At 51.3% G+C, this 18,849-nt stretch overlaps 1 protein-coding gene across 3 annotated transcripts in view; it reads left to right on the top strand.

Annotated features, from left to right (window-relative positions):
- Positions 1 to 18,849, top strand: part of SIL1 (SIL1 nucleotide exchange factor) — a 104,869-nt gene that overhangs the window by 8,101 nt on the left and 77,919 nt on the right. For all 3 annotated transcript variants that reach the window (XM_086851756.1, XM_086851758.1, XM_086851759.1), the window contains 2 exons: positions 13,577 to 13,691; positions 15,877 to 16,012. In XM_086851756.1, the coding sequence (XP_086707882.1) occupies positions 13,577 to 13,691; positions 15,877 to 16,012 (251 nt within the window). The remainder of the gene's footprint in view (positions 1 to 13,576; positions 13,692 to 15,876; positions 16,013 to 18,849) is intronic.

The raw sequence follows: 18,849 nt of genomic DNA on the forward strand, positions 1-18,849 counted from the left end.
GAGGAAGAGTCTCCATTCAGAGATGTGAGTTCAAGCCATGTCCTGGGCTGATGCCATGTCCTGGGTTGATGCCTAAAGCTTTGCCTGCTTAACCTGCCTTCAAAAGCTGGGGGCAAGGGCTGTGCCTGGGGCTGGCACTGCTTTCCACCCCTGAGCTGGGCTGGATCACAGTCCAGAGAGCTGTTGGCTGCAAACTGGAGCATGCAAAGGCTGGGAATCTGTGGGAACCTGACTCCTGATGTCTGAGCAGCTGTGAGTGCCTGAAAAGCATCGCTGTAAATGACAGACTGGAGGCTGTAACCTCCTCCTCCTCCCCGGGATCTCGGTGTAACACTTCCCGCGCTCCAGGCACAGCCTGTGTTTGCTCCTTGCTGGAATCAGCACCACCAATCCTTTACAGCTCTCCTGGTGCCTGGGCTGGCTGAGAGCTGTGTTCTGAGCTGGGTGAGAAGCTGCTGGAACAACGGATGGGGTCCTGTGCTCCGTGCCAGTCCCTGTGGCTGGAGAGGAGTCCTGGTACAGATAAAAGGGGTCTACATAAAACTCGTCATCAGGCACCAGATGCTCTTTAAATAAGCTGGAAAAACCCTACAGAGCTGAGGTTTGTACTGGCCCAGCTAATTCTGGGGGATTGCCCCGTGCCTGATTCCTTGTTCTTCCCTTGTTCCTCGCTTCAGGCTGCCAGATTTCCCATTTGCTCACTTATTTCTGTTGATAGGCAGTGTCGAGGTTCTGTTGCTGGGCTTTGGGGCAGGAGGTTGCTTTCTGGTGACTTGGAGCAACATCTCCAGCTTCTCCTGACCTTCGTTTGCATCTCCTGCCTTTCTCCCCGTGGCTGCTCTCACTTTGTCATATACGAATCTCCTTCCAGCCAGGAGCCTCAGGCCTCTTGCAGACTCACTTTTATGGGGCCATTATCCATCATTTACAGAAGGAATGGCTTTCCTGGCTATGGCTGGGCTCAGGTGGCTGCTCCCAGGTGGAGCCCACTGGAATATCTGGAGCCAGCAGAGCTGTGGGCTGAGAGATGTGCCCTCTGTGCAGTCCAGGGAGTGCTTGACTGCTCTTTGCAGGAGCAGGTGGGTGATTTGAGATCCTCCCAGTACTGCTGGTGTGATTTATTCTTGCAGAAGTACCTGCAGCAGTTTTAGGGGTTTGTTTTGTCCAATAGGATCACAGACAAGGACATGCCCAGGCCCTGTGCTTTAGTGGTTCTTGCAGGACTGTGCAGCAAACGGGACCTGTGAGGGGCCTCAATGCAAGGGCACAACCCAATGCATGGGAAACTGCAATGGTGCTTTGGAAATGAACAAAAAAAAGTTTCCAGGACTATTTAAAAGGAAAAAAATTAGTAATCTGTAATTCAGTTTTGAGGGAATTCTTGTGGCAGGAGAGCACGTACTGGCTGGGAGGGAAGAATCACTTGCTCGGACAAGTGATAATCCATTGCAGCCTGTTCCAGACACTTGCCAGACACCAGCCCTCCTCAGGCCTCCCTGGATGAGTGAAGTGCTGTGCCACTGGATGAGGATTGTGGAGTTTCTGGACTATGCAGAGTGACAATTTAAACACCAAATCCTTGCTCCTAGTGGGAGCTGCTGCTGGCTGCCTGGCGTGGGGGTGCTGCAGGGGCGCCGATGTCTCCCAACAAGAAGAAGTGTGCTGGTCTCCACGAGCACTCGGGGCTGACACCGGCCGGCTCGCTTCCTTGGATTTCTCCTTCGGAGTTTGGCAGCCGTCTGCTTCAGGGAGCACAGTGGCCTCATAAGAGTTTATTTGATCTGACACATGACAAATTGTTTCTGCTGGCGGCTACTTGAGGCGCAGTCTGTTCGCTGGCAGCCGCGGCTCTGCGGGCGCTGGGAAGTGGAGGAAGGCAGGCCTGCCTCCTCCTCTTAGGAAACATCAGCGCAGGGAGCGTTGCTTTGACCCCCCTGCCATCCCAGCCTCCCTCCTGCTGGTTGATAATGGTGCTGTTGGCATGGATTATTAACGATGTTTGTGTGCTGGGTGTGTCTGCAGGTGCTGGCTGTGGTTCCCCTGGCGTGTTGGCTGCAGGACAGAGGAGAGCCTGTCTTCTGGAGCCAGACCCAGTTGCCATTAAAAAGGCTTTGTTAAATTCCTTTTTTTAGGACACCTTTTTAGCTCTGCAATGAGGAGCAGAATATTACATTCCTCAGCAGAATAAAAAGTACCTGTCCCCTGTGAGATAGTGTAAATACATTTTATCTGTTCTATTACCTGCAGTTTTCAGAATATGTCCCCTAAGCATTTTAATCTTGTTTTCCAGAGTTGTCTCAGAGTGAAGAATCGCTCCTATTTGCAACTTTGGGAATGATTACTTGTTCATTAATTTATTCCCTTTCCTGCTGTCCATCTATTATTGCTTCCAAGAGAAAAAAAAACCTCTCTGTAAATCTCTGCCGAAACAGGGCAGAGTGCCTGATTAGACAGAGAGTTATGTGTGCTGGGAATGTGCTCCTGGGAGCTCATCCTGGAGCCCTGGATGGAGCCCCGGGTGCTGCTGTTCAGTGCCCATGGGCACACACAGCCTGCCAGGTGAAGCCTTTTCCTTGGTCTTAAAATTGAGAGCCAGACACAGTTAGGGGATAAAGGGGTTTTATCTGGGTATTCACTGAGGATCTTTATGGTGCAGCACTTCACCAAGGTGGAATTTGCTGAAATGCACACGCACGGTAGATCGCATATCCAATTTCATAGACCTTGCAAATTAGCGTATTTAACAAAGATGCCCCAGTGAGAGGCTTGAATGAATAGCATGATCTCTTTCTATTTCAAAGTATTCCTCTCTAGTTTGGGCTTAATTTTAGTTTACAGGATGTATTTTAGAGGGGACCTTGGTTTCTTAAGATAACGTTGGGCTTTCTGGGCTCCGGCTGCAAGGCCTTTAGGATGTTTGGTTCTCTGGTCTAGCAGAATGCCAGCTTGATGGCAAGTTATCAGACTTAAGGAATTACAGGTGTGCATGTTAAGGGCACTTAACATATGATACATAAAAGAATATAAAATACATAAAAGTTATATAAAAGAAAAGGAAAAAAAATGCATCATGGCATCACAGGTGCCCAGGCTGGCTCTCTGCTCCTTGCCCTGGGATGAACAAGCCCAGCAAGCAGCACGTGCCAGGGCAGCCAGGAACACCGGGAGCACACCTGGAGCACACCGGGAGCACACCTGGAGCACACCTGGAACACACCTGGAGCACAGTGGCGAGGCAGGAGCTGAGGTCAGGGCAGCTCCACCACCCAAGCAGGGCTTTGCTCCAGCCGTGCTTTGCCTGCAGTGCCAAGGCTGTTACAAAACAGGAACGAGACGGGACAATATGAGCAGTTCCTGCTGCCACGCTTTTGTCCAGCAGCTAAAAGCCAGCTCAGAGGGTTTTGTGGAAGCCTTGTTTGCTTTGGTCTTTTTTTTGCTCTTTCTTTAAGTACAGACTTAAAAGGGCTGGAGACTGGAGGCCACTGTAATTATTATTTCTTCTTGAATAGCACAATAAATGTACCATTTGTTCCATAAATGACAGGGTCCTTGCCTCGGAAAACATATGCGGCCTGTTCCCACTGCTGTTCCCTTTGACATGTGAGGAACTGCCCCTGCCTGCCTCTGGGTGCGTGGAGATTTCTCACTCCCTCACTGGGGTCCGTGCCAAAACTTGTCTTGACATGTGACGTGTGTGGTCACTGGAAGTCACTGTGGAGGCTGTCACTGAAGCAGCCTGGATTCACAGAGCAGCTTCATTTAGATGGCAGCTGATGGAGGAGCTCTGAAGAATAGCTGGGGATAAAATCTGTGTGCAGGAGGGGACAGCTGAGGTCTGTGGTCATCGTGGCAGAAGCTCAGGCAGGTACAGACGTGCAGAGCTGTGCTGGATGTGCCGTGCACAGGCAGCTGCTCAGGACGTTCTGGTGTCTCAGAGCAGAGAGGAAGGTGCTGCAGGTGCATCTTTGATCAGAGCTGAGTGTGTGTAGGAAGAGCCTGCTGCTCACTCTGACAGCAGGTTTCGAGCTCTTGGCTTTGCCTTGCAGCAAACACCAAGACATGGAGAGTGAAAGTCCCTGTGTCCTTTGGCTTGGGTGTTTGCAGAGCCAGCAGGTGCAGTGACAGGCAGGACTGTCAAAGGAAGAACCCTCTGTGGGCCAGTGCTGCTCAGCTGCTGAGATATGCCAGTCCATGAAATGGCTCTTTATAGGGTGTCTCACCAAAAGGATTTTGCTTTTGAGTGTCCGGATCTCGTGCTGCTGCTCTAAGCTCCAGATGAGAACCAGTGCATTGACTGGAAGGTACTGGGGTTACAAACAGAGTAATTGTCCCTTGGATGAGAAGACTGTGGAGGAAACCAGTTCTGGTCACCTCTCTGTTCTCCTCCTTCCTCAGTGCAGGTTTTGGAGTGCTGTGGCTGAGGGGCAGTGGGATGGAGTTAAGGTCCTGCTCCTGAGCGAACCCCACAGCTCTGAGGAGCAGGGAGCCTGGTCACACAGCCCAGCAGGGACCTGGGGACTGGGAGCTTTGCTGCCTCTTTAATTCTCTTTCCATGACCCGTCAGTTCAGGTCTCCCTGGGGCAGCGGAGCGTTCCCTGTGAGAGGAGCTCGGCACGGTGGCTGCCGTGGTTCCGACAGCACAGGCATTCACAGGAAAGCTGTTCCAAAACCTCTGCTGGGATTCATGAGACCTTCAGAGTCAGCTTCTCCACTTAGTCAACTTTTTATAAGGATTTAAGGCTGAGGAGCTCTTTGAAGCGCCGATGCAGCTTGTTCTGCCATGACAAGGTGGAGATGAACGCTGGCGTGACTTCCATTCCCCAAGGAAAATGCTCTTTTGCACAGATCACAAGCTGTGGCTCTGCTGCTGTTTGAAGAGACCAGAGGAATCTCAGTGCCACATCAAAGCCTTTCCCTCTGAAGCTGAGGGGCTGGGGAGCTCCAGCTCCATGTCCCGCGTGTTAGGGCAGCAGGAGGAAAGAAGGTCCCTGAACCAGGAGTCACTTGGGGGATCAAAGCTCTGCTTAGCAGAGGCTGACGAGGCAAAAAGCCAGGATGGCAGCAGAAGGACACAAACCCTATGGAAGATCTGGGCCATCTGATAACAGACTTCCAGAGGGGCCTGGGAGACGTTCTGCTCTGCTGGAGGAGTGGGGCCAGCATCTCCCCCCGAGGAGTCAGACCTGCAGTGTCCTGGCCTTGACTGGAGCCATTCCGTTGTGCCTGAGGGATTGTTTAATTAAAAAGAATGCTGCACCATCACATTTCAACTGTTTTCTCCATACATTGCTGCAAGTAACATCTAAAATAGCTCTAAAAGGCAACAAACCATTCCCCAAAGTAGGGGTGGAAGATGAAGAACAGGAGAGGGAAGGAATTATGTTCTCTTTCAGCTTTCTGTTTCTGTGCATTTGTTTCTGCATTTGCAGCCCTTGGAGCTTGTTTTAATTTAAATTTCCTAAGGAAAAACCCTGCTGAAGGGATGCTGCCTGCAGTGGCTGGCTGTTCTGCTTTGGCTTTGTCCTGGGGAAGCTTTGATGGTTGGGAAACAAGAGTTGCTTTTCAGTCTTGGAGGGAAATGCCTGGATACAGGAATGGCAACCACCACGAGAATCACTTCTGGATGATGGGGCTGGCAGTCTCTCAGCTCTCCCTTCATGCTCATTCCTGTCCCAGGGCTTATTTAATTGTTCAACAAAGGCATCCTCTGCAACCACTGAGAAAGGAGCAGTGCAGTGAGGGAAAAAAAACCAAACTTGCATCAAGCCTTTCATCCAAGCACAGAAAGATATTGCTGCTGACCTCAGTGGAAGCAGCCTTGGTTGTAACTGTGGTGTCTGTGTAGGGAGCGGAGCAGCTGAGCCCCAGTGTGGGGATTGACGTGTCTGGATTGATGCAGGGACTGGGGACAAAGCCAGGACTGGTCCTGAGGGAACCTGAGTGGCAGCAGGTTGTGTTCATCCCCAGAGAACTCCCTATTCCCCTTCAGGGGAGGGTTTGACATTGGCTTGTTAGGGCTTTATTCCAGGTTTTGTTGCCAGTCTGGCAGCTCCTGAGTGGGTTTGACCCATGAGTGGATCCCAGCGGCCTCTGCCTTTTCAGCTGGGAGCTTGCCACAAAACTGGAAGCATGTGGGAGCCGAGCCAGGGCTGGACATCCAACCAGGCATCCCATGGGATCAATCCACAAGCTGCTATGCCATGTTATTCCTGGCCACATATCCAGAGCACACAGCCCCACGTTTGCTGCCCGTGTGCCATCCTGCTCCCTGCTGCTCCCTCTCCCCAGGGCTGTCACAGGAGTCACAGCTGTCACCACCGCCTGGCGCTCTGTGGAGAGGTGAGAAAATGCATTTTTCACAAAGCTCACAGCTCAATGTTCCCGAGGATCAATAGGGCAGCTGGAGGAGTCCCTCCTGTGCCCGCTGTTGGGGCACCTCTGTGCCAGGTGCTCTGCAGGGAGTGGCAGTGGGTTCCTTGGCTTGGCAATCCCCGTGGGAAACCTCCAGGCTGAGCTGGGGCTGGGACAGGCTGAGGCACAGCCATGGGGAGGGATGGTGGTACTGGGCAGGCGGCGTGGTGCAGGTCCTGCTCTGGATCCATCACTGCTGGATTTCTATAACACTGAGCAGGAATTTTGCATGGTTTCTTAACCTCTTAATTGAGTTTCTTTATAGGGAAGCCAGCATCTGACAGGGGAAGGAGGTTGTTATTCCCTGTGAGAGGCACGGGTGAACAGCAGGAACTTGGAAAATACAAGAAGCTGTTTCCAGGGAGGCTGGGAATAAGCCAGTTAAATCTTTGGCAATTCATGGGCCCAGCTGCAGTGGGACATCAGGGTTCTCTGGGACCTTGTTAGTGCAGCATTTGCTTTCTTTCCCCTTAGATTCTCCAAGCTTGTGAAAACAGAGGGGATAAAAACACGCTGAATGCTGGCAGACTCCTGGGATAGTGTAAGGCAAGGTGTCACCCTGCAAATAGGGACTGATGGAAAGGATAGATCTGAGTGGGGGGAGAAAACATCACTTACTGCATGTGCTGTGCATGGGAAATTACAGCAAGGAGTGGGAGATGGGAATAGACACAGGCAGGACGAGAGGTGTTTTCGGCTGGGGTTTGGGGTGGTGGGGAGGTGAGGAGGAAGGGGAAAGCTGTTTCGGGTGGCTGAGGTCAGGCAGTGTGGCAGCTTTCAGGAAGATGTTTGTCCTGAAGGTCCCTGCGCATCTCTCATCTCCAAGCAAGTCCTGAAGTCCTAAATTGGTGCAAATCAGCACCAGCGCTCTGGTGCGGGCTCAAAGGTCTGCGGAGCAGAGTGTCATGTGGTGTGCAGGCAGTGCAGAGCCCTGTGAGAGCAGCTGCCAGAAATTCAGATAGATGCACTGCTTATAAATAATAAATGATAAATTCAGCCTCTGATCTCCGAGGCACGCTCTGCTTCTGCACGCTCCATGCTGGCAGAGACGATCCCCCATCCTGGACTCAGCGGTCTCTCTCTGGCGTGGGGGTCTCAGGGATGCTGGGGAGGCAGCTCGTGGAATTGGGGTCGTGCTGAGCCACGGTGGAGCGTGGCCCCTGCTGCCACCAGCACTAATGAGCGTGGCCCCTTGTGCCAGGGCTGCTAATGAGCCATGGGCAGGGCAAGGGCAGCCTCGCTCGGGCTTCAAACCACCCAAGCACAAAGCTGTGCTCCTGCCCTCTGGAGAGCAGCGTTTTGTGTGAATGCAGCACGCTGAACGAATTAATTAAGGCCATTTAAATGATAGACTAAACGATGCTTAGTGTTAAACTGTGTGAGTTGTATAAACAGCAGGGTCAGGGTTGCTGTGGCCGGGTACAGGGGGCGATTCCGGCTTTATCCAAGTGATGCACGACAGCTCTCTCCTCTGCTCTTGGGGGAGCTGTGGCTGTGCTGGTGAAGCTGCCGGTGCCAAGAGCTGCCCCTGCCATGCCTGGGCTCTGCTGGGCTGTGTCCTGCTGCTGGATACATCCCTGTCCTGCTCCTGGCCCCTGGCAGTGCTGTGCTGGTGTCACGGCTGAGCTGCTGCTCCAGGGGCTGATGTGAGCTGATGGCTGCACAGGTAGCCTGCAGGGGTTATTAATATTTATTGTAATTATTTGTTAGCAGCTGTTACAAAGGTTGCATGAGTGCTCTGTAAACATGTTTGTGCCGTGGTTCTCCTGCCCCTCTCACCCACAGTTCCCTCCTGTGGGCTGGGTCCAGTTTGGAGCAGGACCTGGTGCCTGTGCTCGGGCTGAGCCCAGCTCAGCCCTGCCAGCCTCAAAGCCTGCCTTCCTTGCTGTGTGGGCTCTCTGTAGGCAGCAAGAAGGTGTTCCCACAACTTCTCCCTTTGTGGAGGAGTGTTTTTAACATGCCAGAGCAGAGCCCTAGTAGGAGTAAATGATGAGGAGCAAGCAAGAAGAATAAATGTTTTTTTAAACCAATTTCATAAGCGACATGAATGGAACGGTCTGTATGGCAGCTGCACCCTCTCCACTGAGATCCTGGAGGTGTGAGGGTGCTTGCAAACAACTTCTGCTCCCTGGGCTGCCTTACCTGTCTGGGGCTTTGTGCCCAGGTGGGACCCTCTGGCAGGGCTTGGGGCTCTCACTGCAGTGGGCTCCCGTGTGGGTTGGGGACACAAGGGTGCTTTCCTGAGGACAGGCTGCCTGTGATGCCTTGAGAGGCTGCCTGGAACAGAGGCTGGGCAGAGTTAAAGGAATAAAGCAGGGATTTACTAAAACGCCTTCAAAGGATACACCTTGGGCAGTACAAGGGCCTGGCTGAGGCTACACTAAACATGGACCCAAGATGGACACCTGGTCACAGATTTTCACACTTTCATAAGTTTTGGTCCATTTCCATATTGGGGTTAATTGTGCAGTTCCAGCTCCAGGTGATGCAGTCCCATCCTCCCAGGTTGCTCTCCTCAATTCACTGCTGGTTACACTTTTTGGGCCTGAAGCTGCTATGGTGTCCTTGGTTCTGGGGCTGGAAAAGGATTGTCGTGTCTGACCACACTGTAAAGAGAACTTGCCAACACTACATGAAGTTCAGAGCTATGTACCAGTGCAGCAGAGAATCTGGAAAATATGAAAGCTGAAATTTAAGGCATTGCCTGGAGGAGCAGAGCTGCTGAGATCAGCCTGGGCATTGGCCTCAGGTGATGGGGTGTGCAGGTTGTCCTCCTTGAAAGCACAGGATTGTGCAGACCCAGATAGAGACTGGGGAAGGGCATTAGTCTGTGGGCTCCCAGTAATCCTCTGTGGGCTCCCAGTAAGCCTCTTTTTGCCCACCAGCTGTTTCCTCTCTTAGGAGGGGCTGAGTTTCAGTTCCAAAGCTCCTCTTTCTCCTGTTGGTGTCCTGTACAGTCATCGAGCAGGAGGGACAGCTGGACAAAGGGTGCTCCCAAGGTGTCTGTAGCATACCAGCAAACACGAGTGCTCCTCACAGACCTGGGGACCCTCTTGCTCAGAGGAGGAAAATTGCAGGTCAGGTCAGCTAAATTTCCTTCTCTTTCCTTTCTCTTTCCTTTCTCTGTGGCACTGTGACTTAGCCCATCACACTGCACTCAGCCCGGATGCCACCTGTTAAAAGGACATTGTGTGTGAAGGGGATCTCTGTGATCGTGTCCTGAGAGCCTCTCCAGTCCCACAGCCCCTGTGCACGGCTGGCTGGAGATCATTTCCTGAGCTGCTGTTGCCCAGGAAACTTCCCCTTCAGCCGCAGAGGCTGAGAGTGCCGGCGGGTCTTTGTGCCATGGTTCAGCTGGAGGTGCTTGGGCCGTGTTCCTTGAGGTTTTCCAGCTGTGCCCTGCACTCATGGAGGGAGCTGCCATACTCAGTGTGCTGCTGGAGCTGCCATTGCCACCTCCCATCTGGGAAACCTGGCCTGAGTTAGTTCATCTGCAGGCAAGTTTTGCAAGACCGTAATACCGATCCCGCTCCCTCAGGTCATCCTGAGATGAAAAGGATTAGCTTGTTGTTATTGTTTTTTCTTAGAGATAATTGGTATTTTTGTATCAGCACTGGTGTGGCAGCAGGACCAGGACAGTGCCTGTCCCCTGTGCTGGCACTGCTGAGGCACCTCCAATCTCGTGTCCAGTTCTGAGCTCTCATGGCAAGAAAAACACAGAGGGGCTGGAGCGTGTCCAGGGAAGGAATGGAGCTGGGGAAGGGGCTGGAGAGCCAGTGCTGTGAGGAGCAGCTGGGAAAGGGGCTCAGCCTGGAGAAAGGGAAGCTCAGGGGGAACCTTCTCCAGGAGAGTGGAGCCAGGTTGGAGTCGGGCTCTGCTCACAGGGAACAAGGGACAAGATAAGAGGAAATGTCCTACAGGCTCTGCCAGGGGAGGCTCAGGGTGGACAGCAGCAGGAATTTCCCCATGGAAAGGGAGCTCAGGGATTGGAACTGCCCAGGGAGGTTTGCAGTGCCCATCCCTGGACGTGTCCAAGGAACACCTGGAGGTGGCACTGAGTGCTCTGGGCTGGGGACAAGGTGGGGATTGGGCACAGCTTGGACTCGATGGTCTTGGAAGTCTCTTCCAACCTCAATGATTCAGTCATTCTGCTTCCAGCTGGCTGCAAAGCCAGAGGCTGATGACGGGGCTGAGGAGCTCTGGGAGGTCTGTGTGCTCTCCTGGAGCAGCAGATCAGAATTCAGATGAGGCTCCAGGCAGATTTGTTGGAGTGGCACAGGACAGGCAGCGTGGGCTCTGTGCCGGGACATGAAAGCGCAGAGCGCTGCCAGCAGCAGGAGGCATTAATGAAATGTGCTCTTCTCGCTGGCTCCCTTTGAGCTGTCACCTGTGCCTACAGGAGCTGCGTTCCTGGGGCTCTGCAGCTCCCTGGTGCACAGCTCTGCCACCAGTGGAAATGGCCCTGCTAATGGGGACACAACTCCAGGCTGTTGTTTCTGCCACTGCTGGCGGATTTCGGGAGCTGCGGAGCAGAACCTCCCAGCCAGCAACATCTCCTCTGACAGGAGGATTACTGCCAGCAGTGGAGGCTTCTCAGAGTCTGACCCTTTGCTCTTTCCCTAGTACCTGATTTTGTTTGACAAAAAAGGATTATTAAAAAAGAATCAGCCCCTCCACTCTGCACAAGGGGGATTTGTGGCTGTCCTAGGCTGGTTTTTGCTGCTGCCTGGCTGCTGTACGTGAGTGCTCCTGGATCCCCAAAGACACCCTCAAATCCAAGCAAACATTCCTTGTGCAGGTGGGGTCACCATGACCACCCTTCTGCTTTGCAGGCTGCAAAGGGTTGTTTCTGTAAATCCATTGTGTTCACAGAGCATTCTGTGTGGAAATCCTCTGCGTCTGTCTGTCTGTCAGGAGATGTCAGCAGGTGCAGGCTGCTCTCCAGGAGCTCCAGAGCCCCAATTGCACATGTTGGCTCCTCCTGCCTACCTGGGACCGAAGCAAAGTGCTAATTGTTGTGCAGATGTCATCTGCCAGGCAGGCAGGAGGCTGGAGGCTTGAAAGAGGCTGTGCTGTCATTTGCTACCAGCCTCCTCGGTACACGTGAGCTCTATTTTTATTGGGAGTGTGCGTTTGCTTTGCTTTCAGCCACTGCTTTGTTGAATTTCTTTTTTTTTTTTCTTTTTATTTCCAGGCTTGCAGATAAAGTTTGAGAGATACATCTATTTTTCATTATTCCAGTTTTGCTGCTTGTTTTATAACTGAAAAAAACCCCAAAACCCTCAACCAAACCCGAAAACCTGTTCCCTGTGAAAAAAGCAGCAGTTTGTTCTGAGATGAGAGGGAATTGTGTGTCGTGGTCACCCTGGACTGAGGACACTGAGCAGAAGATGCAGCTCTTCTGGGAGCAGAGGGAGTTGGAGCCTGCATTGAGCTCTGGGTGTGCCAGCTCAGGAGCCTGGTGTTGGCTGGAGCCTGGTTTTGCTTGGCCATGGCCCAGGAGGGAGATGGAGGCTCTGGCCACAGGTTGCCTTATGAAAACAGGGAGCTTTTCTTCTACTCCAGCTGTGGTTTAATAAGGGTTTGTGGGTCCTCGAGGTGGTTCTTTCACCCTTTGGGAAAGAGGACACATGGAAGGAGGAAATGGGAGGTGATGCTTTCCTGCACTGTGTGAGTTAAGCAGGGGAACTCATTGGTCAGGGATGCTGTGAGTGTCAGAAATCCAGATCTGTTCCAAAGCAAATTAATGAGAAAAATCCAGTTGATGTGGTAGAGGTGGCTCAGAGGTAGAGGCAGCTGTTCAGGAAGGCTCTGGCTCAGGAGTTTTTGGCACATCAGGTGTCCTGTTACCTCTGCTCCCCGCTCTGTCCCTCCCCTGTCCAGCACTGACCAGGGGGATGTGGGGGGTTGCTTTTTCTTTTTCTGGCAAAAACCAAACAGGGAGAGGAAGAAGTGACAAGATGGAGTGGAGGGACAAGGTCCCAGTGGAAGGGTGGAAGGAGAGGAGGCGTCTCTCCATGTCCCTGAAGGCTTCTGGGGGCGGAGGCTCTTTGGTGGCAGGAGCTGGCATTGGGTACTGCTGTGAGCAGGTTTTCTGTTGCTTCGAGGAGGGAAGACTCTGCTCTCTGATGTGCCATCCTGATGGACAGCAAAGCAAGATATTTCGGACTGCGTGTAGGGGAGGAAATTCTTTAAAACCTGGATAGGAGTAGGAGCAGACTTGATGGAGGGATGAGTAATGAAGGAGTGTTTGAACGGAACTAATCAGTCCCATCTTCTTTCAAAAGACCTCATTTAGTTTAATTTAGCAGCGTGTAAATTTAGAGCCAATCAAAGGAAACACTTGTGCAGCCTGTGTGCTGGCAGGCTGCTGCTCTCCCTACCCCAGCAGCGAGCTGAAGGCCGTGGGTGGATCCCCAGCCTCGTGTGCGAGGCGCTGGGGGCACACGTGTGTGTGCTCACACTCGCAGGGTGGGCACACCAGCTCCGTGCCCGGGACTGGCACCAGCACAGCAGAACCCTTTGTTTTCCCCCTCTTTTGTTCAGCAGGAGATCGGGGTGGCTCTGTGCCCTGGTTCCCCTGAGCCTGGCCAGAGCCAGCTCCTGGCCCCACGGCTCGGCTGAGCCGCTGCTCTGAGCAGCAGGGAAAGCCTTGTGCTGTAGGAACCACCAAGTAAACCTCACTGACCTCTGCAAAATGTTGTTTTCCTCAAGAAAAACCTACATATGGATTAGATAAACCCCTGATCCTTGGACAGCTGGTCGTTTTGTTTAATTTGAATTAACTCAGCTACTTCTGTGCTTAAAATGAGGAACAGGCATAAAAAGCCTTCACGGGATTGCTTTTTATTTTCCCCTGTAGTTGCCATCCATGGCATCGACACAGCAATTTTAAACAAGTCTTACAGGTCTCCTCATGTTTTCCAGGAGAGATATTATCCCCCCTGGGGTCGGTATAAGGCGCTTGGCATTACCTGTCACAAACCCCATTAGCAGGGAGCCGCTGCCCCAGGACCCCCAGTGCTCACACCTCGAGGTGTTTGTGCTTCCTGCTGTGTCACAGCCCCGCTCCCACGCTGCGCCACAAAGTGTTGTGTGAACAGTCCCAAAACCTGCAAAAACGGGGGGAAAATAACCGTGAGGTTTGTTTTGTTCGGCATTTCAGGCTGGTGGCGATGCCTCGCTGGGCCGGGCTCCTCTCCACCGCTGCCAGAGCCGGCCTGCTGCTGCTGCTGGGCTCCCTGCTCTTCTCCTGCCCCAGCCTGAGCCACAGAGCCCCTGTAAGTAACCTCTAGGCAGGTTTCACACTGAGAAAACATGGATGCTTCTTTGGCCTTTAAGGAAATGCCCGTTGTTCTTTAGGAAACCTCTCTCCCCTGCTTGAATTATGAAAACAAACCAAAAAAGGGCTCTGCTGATTTCCGTGCAAATGAAGAATCGCTTGTGTGGTGCTGCCCATTTTTTGCTGGAAACGCTAATGAAAATGGGGTATTGCAAAGCAACTGTGGCCAGGCAGTGACAGCAACACTTAAATGAACCAAGTCACATCCTTTTATCCTTACTGAGCATTTAAACCCCGGCACTTTTCCTGAGCAGAGCCGGTAAACATCAGCTGTCTCCATTATGTGTTTGAACAGATCCAGCACTGGGAGGGCTGGTGGTAAATTTACAATAGCCTGTATCACTAACTCCCTCTTGGATAATCACAGAGCCGTGGAAATCAGCTAAGTAATAACTGCTCCACTCACTCCTTTTTAGTCCTGTTGAGTCTTGGCTCAGAAAATGTTAACATTGATTTTCATCTGCAGAACCTGGGCTTTTATGCCTGTGATTGTTCCTGAGCTTTAACCGTTTGTTATAATTTGAACAATTCCAAGCCCCTGATGCACTCAGCAAAAGCAGGAGTTAAGATCTGGTTTCGTCCATTTCTGAAATTGCAGTCCCTTACCACAGCTGAAATAAAAACATTCTATAGGTTTGTCAGCCATCGTTGTGCATTACCACAATCACGAAATTGTGGAATTGTTTAGGTTAGGAGAGACCTTTATGATCATTGAGTACAACCTGAGCACTGCCAAGGCCACCTCCAGCCCACGTCCCCAAGTGCCACATCCACACTGCCATTGCTACTGTGCGTGTTTTGCTCAGGTTGACATTTCTGCTGCTCAAAAAGACTCTTCTAGGCTGGAAACGGATATTTATATGCAGAGCATCCAAATTCTGACAGAAAATGTGCATGCATTTCTTCCCAAAGAGTGGAAGAACTGAAGGCAGAATGTGTCCCAGAATTTCCAGTTAACCTCTGAATTTACTTATGTTTTTCCCTGTGAAAACATCCTAAGGATTAATATCCAAACACCTCATGAAGTGAGCTGTAACTCTATTCTAATTGCCAACAATTAGGACTAATCATTCCCTGTAGGGTGGTTATCTCAAATTCTTCAGCGGTGACTGAATTGGTGATCTCAGAAGCTGAAAATATTCCCTTCAGCAGACACTGAGCTGTGGGGATGATGAACCTGGGCCAGTTCTCTGTTCCTGCTGGAACCAGGACAGCTCAGACCCAGGAGTCAGTGCCTGCTGTGAGAGTACAGGTCATTACTGTGCACTCTCCAGAGTTTTATTTGGCTCCCTCCAGCTCTCCAGGGAGCTTTCCAAGGTTTCCCTCACAGCAAGGATTTTTTCCCCCTGCTGTTCTCCCCTGTTCTTCCCTTGCTGTGACGCCGAGGCACTCGTGCTGGCTGCTCTCCCACACCTCTGCCAGCCTCGTGCTGCACTTGCCATGGAGGTGGTGATTAAATCCCTTCCTCATTGTTTTAAAAGACTTGGAGAACACTGGGAGCGGGTGGAGAAGAGGATCCTCACATTTGTATCATGTGGGCAACTCGGTGTGTTTTTTCCCGTGTCCTATTTTGGAAAGAGCTGAACTATTTTAGCTGAAATCTTCTCCGAGCCTGAAATAAGTGCATTTAAGAAGAAAAAAAAAAAAAACCAGCAAAAACCAGCAAAACAAAAACCCCCCAAAAACCCAAACCAACCAACAAGCCCTGAGGCATTCCACTCGTGTGGAAAATTTCAGCTGAAAAAGTTAAAAGTTTGACATATTTTTAGGCAAGGGAAAATGGGGTCTTAAAACGTTACACAACCCAATAATAGCCAGGGCTCCTGCCTCTGACTGAAATACAGGTGAGGCTCTGTGAGAGCTGGTTTGAAACCTGCAACCTGTTCTGGAATAGGAAATAAGCTGCATTGCTTTGTTCAGCATAAATGTCATGCTAGTTATGCATGTTTAACCTTTAATATACTTTAAATCTAAATTTAACCATGTGGAAAGAATCTCGGATGTCAAAAAAAAAAAATCAAAAAAAAAAAATCTGCTGGCGAGGGAAAAAATTTTGTATTCTCAGCCATCACTAAATTACCCAGATGCAATTGCTAATGAGCTGAATCTCTTCTCTCCAAAAGGAGTTTGCCCTTACAAAAATAGAAGAGAGCGACATAAAAGATGACAGTGGGAAGGAGCCGGTGACAGAGGATGACGCTGATCCTGAGGACCTGGAAGTGTTTTACCCCACGGATCAGTGGCAAGCCCTGCATCCAGGTAACTGCTGCTGCCTAATTATAGCATCCTCTGGAGCCCCACCTGCCAGCCCTGGCAGGAGCCCTGCAGACACTCAGAGTTTGTTCCCCTGACAATGTTCTGCTGCTGTTCACACCGGAGGAGGACTGGGTGACCCAGGACAGGGACTGGGGGCCGTGAGCAAAGTGTCTGACCAGGGGAACGCTTGCTCCAGGGCTTTGAGGCCACTTGTGGCCTCAAAGAACAGGAGGAGTGGGCTGCCAGCCCCCCTTGGGGGTGAGGGGCTGTCTCTGTCACTGGCTCCACAGCCCTTTCTCTCTCCATTTGTCCAGGGCTGGGTTTTATAACGTTTGTTGGCACGTGGATTCCCAGGTCTGCTGTGCTCCGGTGTGGAGCTTCTCAGTGGCAAGCTGATTAGGAGCTGTTGCTGGAGCACTGCACAGCTTTTTAACAATGGGTTTTCTATTCCTCAGCTGTTTGAAAGCTAGCTTTTATTTCCATCCGTACAAACCACAAAAAATCTTCCCTTTCTTTGGGTTGGTGTCTTTCATTAGATGTGCCTGGAACTCGATGGTGAGAGGAGCCCAGCAGAGCAGCTTGGCCTCTGCATGCTGGGGAGGCTCTGGAGGGGCCAAACCCATTCCAACACACACAGATGCACGTGTGCATACATATTTCAACAATTAGCCTGTCTCTGGGGTCCTGGACGAGCTGTTGAATCCACTTGTGCTTTGGTGTCCTCATGTATATGCAGGTGTAATACCTTCCCACCTCACAAGGGTGAACTAAGTAGTACTTAATTTTTATAAAGTGCTCTGAATTTAAGAGCTTTATCCCGTGCTCGGTATTAGCATTGAATGAATAAGTATGGGTTCCATTTGTCTTGAAATTTCTGCCAAATATAGCAGAATGGCTTTTCCAAATGTAAATCTTTGTATAACATAAATGGCTACAAAAGCCCCTGTGTTCCACAAAGCCGCAGTATATACTTATATTCCATTTCTGTACCATTATGTATGGAAGGCGTGTGGTGTCCCTGCTCATTATTCAGCCTGGCAGATCCCCACCAGCTTTGTTGGAGCAGAACATGTACATACTTGCAATCATTAGAAACCTCATTGCAGGGTTTGTTCACAAGCTCCTTCTCCACTGCTCGGGTGCCTTATTCTGCTTCATTTCCGTAGTTATTCCATGTTGGGCACACGCAGTGAAGGGCTTGTGGAAGTGGGGAGCTTGTCAGTATTCACAGAGGAGAGTAATTTGGTTATTCTTGTAAGGACTTAAATGGTGTCCTGCCTCGTGCTCTGGCTGCTGCAGATCCCAGCACTGGGGACGTGGCACAGAGGAGTCTCCTACTGCCATTCTGGGTTTCTGTCTCCTGGGGGTTCCTCAGGAGCAAGATCTCTGTGAGGATTGGCACTCACACTTTCAGCAAGTTCTGGCCAAGGCTGGGGACACCTGCATGAGCCCATCCCTGCAGCCTGTGGCCCCGAGGCTGTCCCGGTGTGAGCAGAGCTCTGTGCTGGGCAGGGCCTGCTGTGGCTGCACAGGGATGCTCCTTTTGGTGCTGCAGCAGAGCCATGCCTTGGCAGTGTGTCTCATGCCCTGCTTCTGCATCTTGCTGTGTTTTCCATGTGGTTGCAGCCAGTGGGAGCCGAGCAGAGCCTGGCTGGGCTGAGCTCAGGGGTTTGCCTTCTGCTGCCCATCTCCCCCTCTCCCTCTCCCACCCTACCCCTGCGGCAAACTGGGCCAGTCTCTCTGGGGGAAGCGAATGTTTGAATTTAAAATCTGGATCTACACTTCTGAACGCTGGCAGGGAGCTTGGAGCTGTGTTTCCCCCATCTCACTCCTGTTTCAACTTGTTCCTGTTCGGAGCTCACGCAGGATTTTTGTGCTTCTCTACAATGGTGCAGCAGCTCATCTTTTATAGATGCATTCCCAGTTTTCCTCTGCTGAGTTTCTAGTTCCCTGTTGCTAATTGCATCAATCCACGTTTCCACCGAGACTGCAGCAGTGTCATCAACCTGTAACCTGTCAAATCCCCCCCCAAATTCGATTGTTATTGTATCTCTAACGCTTTAGGCGCTTGTTCCTCGCTGTCTACAGTGTGAGCTGGATTTTGATCAAGTGCTTCCTTGCACTTTGAGCACACTTCAAGCTGCTGGAGGTAGCTGGATGCAAACACAGAGAGACAGTTGCCCTAAGAGCTGTGCTGCCTGTAATCTGGAAGCAAGACCAGTTGTCTCTTCTGCCAGGCAGCCAGAGCTCATGGCTCTGGAAGGGTTGGTGAAACTTCCCAAAGCCCTTTAACACTCGGTTAGGCATTGCTTCTTTCTCCCTCAGCACTAAATAATGCACCAGGTGCAGGGCTCAGACTGAAAGGAGAACATGTGCCTCAGAAAGGCTTCCAGCACCTCTGCTATTGGACTTCCTGGAATCATCTGTGGGGCTTTTCCTCCTGTCTGTGGTTGGAGTCCACAGGACCCTGCGGGTTCTTTGGGGTTCAGTGAGGGGGACTGTGGTGTCCTCTGAACAAAGGCTCAGATCCTCATGGACAGGTGACTGCTCCTTCCAGCACAGACACAGAGTTTGTTGGAAGCTGTGCTTCCTCTGTTGTCTTTTTCCTTTCAGAATACACTTTCTCCAGGAGATAGGACCCTTGGGAGCTGGAACCTCTTTTTGCTTTTGTTATTTGGGCACCAAATTTCCCAATATTTTGTTTAGCATCCCTGATAATGATTGGAAGTTGGATTGCTCAGACCATCTAGTTGTATCACTGAGCAGCAGATTTTCCACCCAGCGTTAGGGTGGGAAATTTTCCACCCAGCAGAGGCTCCTCTGGAAAGACTTTCCTGTGA

The sequence above is a fragment of the Cyanistes caeruleus genome, chromosome 15, assembly GCF_971803275.1.
Source record: "Cyanistes caeruleus chromosome 15, bCyaCae1.hap1.1, whole genome shotgun sequence".
Classification (NCBI taxonomy): domain Eukaryota; kingdom Metazoa; phylum Chordata; class Aves; order Passeriformes; family Paridae; genus Cyanistes; species Cyanistes caeruleus.